Source organism: Parasteatoda tepidariorum, chromosome 7, assembly GCF_043381705.1.
Source record: "Parasteatoda tepidariorum isolate YZ-2023 chromosome 7, CAS_Ptep_4.0, whole genome shotgun sequence".
Classification (NCBI taxonomy): domain Eukaryota; kingdom Metazoa; phylum Arthropoda; class Arachnida; order Araneae; family Theridiidae; genus Parasteatoda; species Parasteatoda tepidariorum.
Genome location: NC_092210.1, coordinates 80,381,222 through 80,390,616, shown reverse-complemented (window position 1 = coordinate 80,390,616; position 9,395 = coordinate 80,381,222). Strand labels below are relative to the sequence as shown.

General features: G+C 27.4%; 1 protein-coding gene across 1 annotated transcript in view; it reads left to right on the top strand.

Annotated features, from left to right (window-relative positions):
• Positions 1-7,750: 7,750 nt before the first annotated feature.
• The window catches only part of LOC107446012 (kielin/chordin-like protein), a gene marked incomplete in the record, with an annotated part of 171,960 nt that continues 170,315 nt past the window's right edge, over positions 7,751-9,395 (top strand). The window contains 1 exon segment of the mRNA XM_071183690.1: positions 7,751-8,080. Within this exon segment, the coding sequence (XP_071039791.1) occupies positions 8,026-8,080 (55 nt within the window).

Sequence of the window (9,395 nt, the reverse complement as noted above, 5' to 3'; positions counted from 1 at the left end):
ATGTGATAACCGCTAAAGAACATAAATCCCGAAAATTGCTTAAATTTATCAGTTTTTAGATGAAATTCTTGATTTTTTTTGTCTAGCATACTTGTAACTTTATTGTACTATTTATGCAATAATATTTTTAGCCATCATTCCTGAAATCATGCACACAATTTTTTGACGATGTTTACGATGAAATAACTTAAGAGCTGACAAAAAATTCGATTAGTCCATTTTGGTCATGAAATATTTATTTCTTCAGTAGTTTTTTGTCTTATAACTTCAATAGTTCCTGCAGTTTCTTCTGGTGGTTTTTCATAGCATACCCATATTCAATGCTAGTGCAGGCATCATCAACGCCTTCATCATCAGTGTCTACGTCTAGATCAAGTGTGCAATATTACCATTTTTTGTTCACTATCATCAAATCCATTGCTCAAGGGCATTAAATAGTCATGAGCCTCTTCAATTGTTAAAATTCAATTGGTTCTAAAAGCAAACTCTGTCAACTGTAATACTAAGAGTTTGGGGTTAATAAATTTCAAAACAAATTTGTTGTTTGCTTCTGACAATTATTTAAAAGGAAATTTTAATTCAAGTCAAATAAAATAGTAAAAATTGGATATTTTTCAAAACTCTAAAAAAATGTGAAAAAATTAAAATTAATTATAAAATGTGTTTAAATAATGTTAATCCATTTAAAACTTTATTTTATAAGTGAAAAATAATTAAATATCCGCTGTAAAAATTCAACAAATTGTAGCTGTCCTCTATAGACGGCGATATTAAAGTACGGGTTAAAAATATTCATTCAACAACGTTTAATTCATTTCCTTTATTCAACAGTAAAACATATTATTTACGCATCATCCCTCCAAATCACAACATAATGCATTCAAGATAAAAATCAATTTAAGAACAAGACAAATCGAAAAACAATTTACTTAGGCACACAGCAAAAATGTAAGTTTGATTGCTGCTTATTTTCTTTTTTAATATTCCAACATTTCAAAAAAAGTGTAACGAAATTTTGAAATTTAAAATAAGAAATAATATAACTATATAAACTTATTTCAAAATGGAAGTTGTACACATCAGCCTTGTTAATAACTTTAATGATATAGAACTCGAAACTACATTGAAGCTCTTTTTGTGAAATAAAGTAAAATGTATGCAAGAATTTCGAACTGAAAAAGTTATATGTATACATTTTTCATTTTCCAAATTAAATTTATTTGAAGAGTAAGTTCAAATAAAAATCTTCACATTGTTCGAGAATCTCCTATTACATCTTTTTTCCTGAATAAATAGTCAAACTAGCAATAAAAAAAATTACTACATTTTATGTCAATCAAAGGAATTTTTTCAAAGAAATTATCGCTTCTAATTCAAAAAAACATTTTAGTTGTCGATCAAAGCAAAGTATATTTGTTTTTTTTAGTACTCATGTACTTTAAATTAGAAAAAAAGAAAATTAATCTTAGTTTTTCAAGTCCTTTTAATTCTAATTTCGAAGTTTAAAACAAATTTTTAAAGAAAACTATGTATTTTATCAGTGATATAAAATGAAAAGAACTTTGCGCTTTTACAAGTAAAAATAGTTCAATGAAGAGACGAAAGATTCATTTTTGTCATTTATTTGTTTTGTATAACTTTCTTAAAAAAAAAAAAANGTATAAAGACTTGAAGGTTGTTTCGATACCTGCTTGATTTGATTACTGACTGGCATGATTGTCTCTCGTTCGTTCGTTGATTTTTTAAAAAATTCTATAGTTGATATTTAACAAGATCAGTTTGTTTTTAAAATATATATATATATATTATTATTTTATGTAAGAACATCTTGTTAACATGTTATTGGAAACAAACATGAACCATTACTTGTATATTTGAAAAATAATCATTCGTGTTTGAAAATAAGTTATAAGAAGAGGATGTTCACCACAGTAAGAAGTAATAAATTGGAAGCTATTTAACTTGTTAAAAATCATCTATAACAATAACCTTACATTGCGTAACAGATTACATTTGAAACGGTTTTTTTTTTTTATCTCTTTTGAGTCTTTTATATTCTTAAAAATTTCCATACAAATTTTAAGACTTTTATCTGATAACATTTAATTTTTAGCCGGTCAGGTGGCCGAGCGGTTAGCGCGCCTGACTGCGAAACTTATGGCCGCGGGTTCGAATCCCGCTTTGGGCATGGATGTTTCTCTCTTGTGTTGTCCTCTGTTGTGTGTGATGAATGAATGTGACCCACCCTATGAACGGGTTTGTGGCAGTGTGGCGTGGGCAATGTTACTCGCCTCCGTGACTTTGGTTCACAGATATCCACTGGGTAATGAGTAACAAGTCTGACATCTGCTAAGGCGAAACGAATAAAGTTCAGTGCCTGCCATTCGAAAAAAAAAACATTAAATTTTTTTCCCATTTCAATAGCTCGTTTTTCGTTACTTATGACATCAAATCAAGTCCAATAAAGGGAAAATCTCGAGATTGATAAATTTCTCTATATATGTAAAAAGTCATTAATGCAGTGCTGCTGTCACTAATGCACCGCTACTTTGGGTTTTCAACTGTTTGTACGTTACATTTTGTTTAGCTGTGCTAAAACTTAGACTTAATAACGCAAAATTGCACAAGTGTGTAAAAAGTTATACAAACGTACTACAGTACAGCACCCGTTATCCGGAAATCAGAAAACCGGAAAACCAAAAACCGGAACGAAATTCGATAAATTTTCCCGCTATTTAAAAAAAAAATTTTTTTTTTTCCTCATAAGATTTTAGGATTTTTCTTTCTTCTTTGAAAGATGTTTACCCTAGCATCATTTTGGAAATAATTATTAGTGTATTACTTTTTTTTTTTTCAAGATTATTTCCAAATATTTTTTTTTTCAGTTGGGTTTAACAATAAAAAAAACGGCTTTTTGTAGCGATTCAGAAAACCGGAAAAATCAGTTATCTGGAATAGCGATGGTCCCGATCGTTCCGGATAATCGGTTTCCTACTGTACAATAAAATTTTAAAAAATATATCACATTCATAATAAGTTCGATAATCAACTGTTAAACTTGTAATAAAAAATACCATCCGGTCCGCTTTACAGACAGCGGGATCGGGTTTACCGAGTTTATCTTTGACCTGCTGAAAGGGCCACATTTGTTTATGAACTTCAAAATTCCGATTTGAAGGAAAAGTATAGCAATTTTAAGTTGAAATTAAGATGGGTGTAAAATAGGGGGAAAAATGTACTGTCACTTTAAGAATAGTTCTTTTGGTTGTATTTTATTTTGCCCTAATTTATAGTTTAAAGAAACCAATAAAATGTGTTTATTATTTGTGCTAATTGATTAATCAAACTCTTAATGGATATTAGTTAAACTAATATCTATTAAGAGTTCGATTCAATATTATTAAATTTTAATTAGTCGCATAATAAACCAAAAAAATATTAAAGTAATAAATTATTATGGAATTAAAAATATTAAAAATAAAAACAAATACGAAGATTTCACTTAAACCTACGCACCTTTACATTAAATTAATCAAATCAAAAGATGTAGTACAAGTGCCGGTAGTGCAATATGTAGTTCTTTATTATTAACTTTAACTAAAAAGAACTCTAATAGTGAAATAACTACGAAGAAACTTTTAAAAATTACTTTTTTTATAAATTTAACTATAACTGCGTAACAATACTAGAGGCATTATCGAAATTAATATTCAAATATTTTAATTCAAGTTCCTTTTTGTCACTATTTTTTACATATTAGTTATTTTATTAGTTTTTATAATTAGTAAGCAGCTAATACTACATTTATAATTAGTTTTTCAGTATTAATTATTTTAAAAAGTATGATTAAATCATTATTTTTCTATCATTTATTCTGAATCTAAGTTTTTTTTAGGCAATCATAAAGAACATTATATTGAAAAGGTTTTTCCTTTTATGCTCTACTTTATAATTCTTTTCATATTCTAAATAATGTTTCTAAAAATAAACTTTAAGAAAATAATCCCTAAATTTTTTCCTTAAAATCTTTTCGAATGTTAATGTTTTATGTAATGAAGGTAAAATACATTCATGGAAGCGCATGGCTAGAGATAAAATCATTGCGGACTGGAATGCTGAATTTCTTGCTTCGCGTCGCTTTGGACAAAAAGGTTCTTTCCATCCATTTTTCACCGTTTGCAATGTAAATTCTTTGCAACTGATTTTAAATTGTCCCAAATTTTAACAAGCCATGGAAATTTTAAGAGGTATTTATTTCGTTTCCATCTGCAGACCAGTGGAATTTGTGCTTGCGGTGATGCTGATGAAGATGCTGAACATATTCTTCTTCATTGTAGTCTGTATGCGAGTGCCCGAATGAATTTAAAGACTGATTTGAGACGTCTTTCTATTTGTTGGCCACCTGTCTTATCAGAACTGGTCAAAAGTATTGAAAGTCTTGCGGAATTTTGTTTTTAATGTAAATTTGTAATTTTTTCTTCTTTTTGTTTTCTACTTACAACTGTAAGCCTCATGCTATACTTTGTGATGCTTGAGGAGTTTTAAGTCGTTTAAATAAAATAAAAATAATAAACCTTAACATTAATTTTAAGGTATTTTAAGAAGTTTTTCAGCATACGCAACTTTTTCAAATATTGTTAAATAATAATAGTATTTTTATATCAAGTAGTAAAAAGGGGAAAAAAAGGTAAATAAAGTCACTGGATACGAATATTTATAGAAAAAATGCCTGGTTAACACTTTTATAATGAAAGATTTGAGAATTTGATTGCATAGGTCAATGGAATGTATTCGTATGTACAGTCTCTGATCAAATTATTAGACGCACTATACGATTCTATGCAAAATCTGAATTGTCAGGTGATACTATAGTGCTTTATTGTTCGTGTATCGTTCGTGGTTAATATTGTAATGCAATACGTTAAAAAAGGACTGTAAGTATTTAATATGAATAGTTATTGGCACTATAATTTGAAGTGAATGTCAAATTAATTAAATTTGAAACGATTATTTATGGAAGTGTTTGTTATTATATACTAGTGTCACCAGAATTTTATTTGAAAATTTTTAAATATAAAACTATGAAGAAAAAAAAAGCTTCGTGATATAATTATTAAAATTAATATTATAATTGTAAATTAATTTAATCGAAGAAGTAATGAGTAAATTATAATAATTTTTTATTCTTGCCTCAACCACAATGATTCTTACTATCATTTTTTTCCCAAAATGTTTCAAATGTTTATCAAAAACTAAAATGTTTTAAGGTGTTACATATTACTTTTCACTCCGAATTGGAGCTTCTATTATAGCTTTCCATCTCACTCAATTTGTGGTATTTTATCTCTATCCATGTCTTTCTTATTGTTTTCAATTCGTTCGCAATCGTTCAGCGCCAAGTATTCCTCTTTTTTTATTGCCCTCAGGGTTCCAATCAAAAACTTATTTTATTTTAAATTTTCCAGGTTTACGTAAAACATAACCAATCCATTTACGTTATTTTAATTTCCAAGTCAATTGATTTCTTTTTGCTTTTCTAAGGATTTCTGATTTTAAAATTTTATGGAACCACTTGATAAGTAAAATTCTTCCTAAACAGTGGTTAAAAAATACTGGCTGATTTTTCTTGTTATTTTTATTGCCGTGCCATGTCTCAGATCCATATAGTAAGGCAGATTTAACATTTATTGTGTTAAAACAGATTTAAATTCCGAAATTCAGTGCTCGATTCCATTTGGATAAAGCTCAAGCCTATAATCATTTGGCTCAGTCACTAAAATGATTTTTAATTTTTTTTTGTTTATTTTAAACTAGCTAAATACCCGTTCTTTGTAAGGAATAAACAAAAAAGAAATCAATTAATCAGTACTGAACAACACTACGAAATCATACACAAAACTGAAATATACCGACTCAATTGAAGAGCTTAGTGGAAGAACCAGGTAAGTGACATTTTCAGAGGTAAAAATAGCATGAAGTATGTGAGTATATCATCACATTAATGTGAGTATGTTTAATTTAAAAGAAGTGTTTTTGCTTTCTCTTTAATCGCAATATAACTATCACTTTTAAGTATGCTGATTACTTTTTTCTATATGATATTTATTTTCAAATTAGGCAGTAATAAATAAAATCAGGAAAAGAATCTTCTAATATATCGGGTAATAAAATAGTTCAAATACCAGTTTCTTTCTTCTTACCCTGATTGCCTCTCAGAAAATGTCACTTGCCTGGTTTTTCCACTAAGCTCTTCAATAAATAAAGCTAAAATAATTTGACTTTATTATTATTTGTTGAATTTATAATTGGATTTACGTTATTATATTAAGAAAAGCGCGTTTTGTAGAGTTCATACCATCAGAATAGAGATTAGCTGAAAATAGCATCACTTTGTGTGATGGCCAACTTATGATAGTCAAACTTACCACAACCCTTCATTCTTTGAGTTTTGTGCGAAATATATTTATCAGTAGTTACAATGGGTATGGTCGAAATTTTAAAAACAAATAAAATTCTTAAAACACCTCAATAAGGAAGCATAACCATTTCTCTATAAGACCTTCAATTTATTGCTCAAAATTTATATAAGTAGCGGCGGAAAAAAGTTCTTTTAATTCTAATTCCTTTAAATATTAATACACTATCTTTGCTACCACTAGAAAATATTTTCTGAAACTGGGGAAAACCTGTTGTAATTCCTATTCTATATAAAACATAATAACAGCAGTCACCAAAAGTAATTAAGCGTCATCGTGATTTTCTACCTAAGTATTAAAGTCCCTTACTATAAAAGTCATTTGCAAGGCCTATTATATATGTAAGGTATGCAAGGTAAGGTATGTCCTATTATATTTTATGAATATTAACCAAAAAATTTCGATTTCCCTGTCTGGTTTTAAAATTGATTTACAAGGGTTAAATTTGGTTACATTGCGCTCAATGTAAACTAAAAATGCAGGAAAGGACAATGAAAATAGGAAAGTTCATTCGGAAATTTTTGAAAGTAGTATTCGTATTTTCTAGTATTGAAAGTAGTAATTATATGTTTATCGCTATATGTATTTTATTGATTCCATAAATATAATAGTAATATGAGTTTTTCTGTGTGCTTCAATAGCATGAGATTTTTGTAATGCGTAAGGAATCTGCAACCTAGTTTAATCCTGATATGTTTAATTTATGTAATACTTTCGTTTCAATCTAAAATGGGAACTTTGATGTTACGAGATTTTTTTTAAAAACAAGATTATGGGATATGCTACATAGTTTTGTCCTGATATGTACTTTATTGATTTAATAAATGTAATAGTTTAATTTTAATCTGAGCTGGAAACTTCAGTAATATAAATTTTTGATTTAGAGTATGGGATCTGAAACCTAAATTTATGGTGTTATGATTATTGATTTGTTCTATGCCATTGTTTCTTTTCAATTTGATATGAAAACTCTAGTCATATGAGTTTTTTTCTATGAAATTTACACGATCTATCTAGTTTTATTGTGGTGATATATATTTATTAACTTAATAAATATAATAGTTTCATTTTAGTCTGCAACTTCTGTAATATGAGTTTTTTTTTATAGCGTGTGACATGAGCTTTTTTTTTATCTATTTTTTTGTAAAAGTATTTCGTGCAGAAGGGAAAAATATCACCAAATTTTTAACTTTGAAATCTGACAGCAAAGTTCATAACAGATCAAATTCTGTTGTAAAATTGCAATGTTATGACGTGCATTATAAGGCTCATTCGAAATGTTTGACAACTTCAAAGATAAACTATTCATCATTCAACCCGCCTATATTCACGAAAGTGTATTTCTTCGAAATATAAGGTGAAAACCCAACTGTTTGAGAAAAAAAAAGTTGCCATAATCACACGAAAATCAAACACACGCAAAAGAGAGAGAGAGAGAGAGAAAAAAAAAGAGAGCAATATCTGTGACGTAACAAACGGAAAGGCGGATGATGCTATGAATATGAAGATAAAATGGACAGTTAGCCGTTAATGCACGCCAAATGCAAAGATGAAATTATTGACAGTAGTTGTCATCACCATATCATGGGGCTTCTTATATGGCAGTAAGTTGTAATTTCATAAGTAGTTTTCTTAATGGTAACTATTTGTGGTGCAATCAATTTACCGAACTTTTTAGCTATTTATGTTGTTCTTAATGAAATAAAAAAAAAGTTTGTGTAATCTTTAGAGTAAGTTGAAAATTCGAAATTTTTTAAGTGAGCTAAATATCAGAAAATCAGTTTTTATTAAAATTTAAAACCCTTAAATTATTTTAAAACTCAATGATAAGAACTAACATATCAAAATAAAAGCAAGTTGAATAGGAAAAAAAAATTGAGGAAAAAAATATTTAAAAAATCATTGATCATATAAAACTCATATAAATACAAACGAATTTAATGTGAAATGATTTTAGTAATTGATTTTAAATCTTAATGAGATTTAAAAATTTTATGTAACCCTCGGAAAAAGCAGAATTTTTTCCCACTTCAAATTAAACAGTCCTAAACAAAGTGAAACTTTTTTTTTATAAGACGTTAATTATGCAAAAGATATCGAATTCAATAAAAAAAAAATTATTTTCATTGATTCTCATTCTAAATTATATTTAAAAGTTATGTGTAGCCTTCAGAATTGAGTAGAGAATATGAAATTTCTTTAAATCATTGAATAGCTTTTATGATTTAAAGAAATTTCTTTTTAATGCTTTTTTTTATTGAAGTTTCATTTTAATGTTTGACATTTGCTATTTAATGTTTTTTTTAAAAATAAAACATCTCTAAACTATTTAAAAAACTCTTGCTCATCCAAAATCAGAATGAGTACAGTACTGATCGTTTTAGTTAATAAAAATTCATTATCATAACTTTTTAAAATTATAATTTATCATTTAAGGCCAACTGAAAACGACTCAAAACAATTTATTTTTGGCAACACTAGCTTTTAGCTTCAGTTGTTTTGATAACGTTATAATAAATAGTATTTAATTAAAACCTTAATTATTAATAAAAATAAATATATTAATTATTTTAAGTTTCAACCTTTCAAATAAAAGTTACACTGCATTTTCGTACGTTTTTTCGCACGCCTTTCATTAAATTCAAAATATGAAATAAAATTATTCCCGGAGTTATACTAAATTATTTTCTGTGTTTAGTTTGATAAATTAGCTTTATTTCTGAGACCGGTAAAAAATGCCTAAATATTATTCATAACAATGATATTTAGCTTATTAAGTATTTATCATTAAAATACCAGTCGTAATATTACCGCGTAGTGCAAAATAATAATTTGGAATTTTTTTCTCAGAAAACAGAATAATGCTGAGAAATTACACATTTTTTTTTTTTATATTTAAGATTTATTTTCCATATCTTT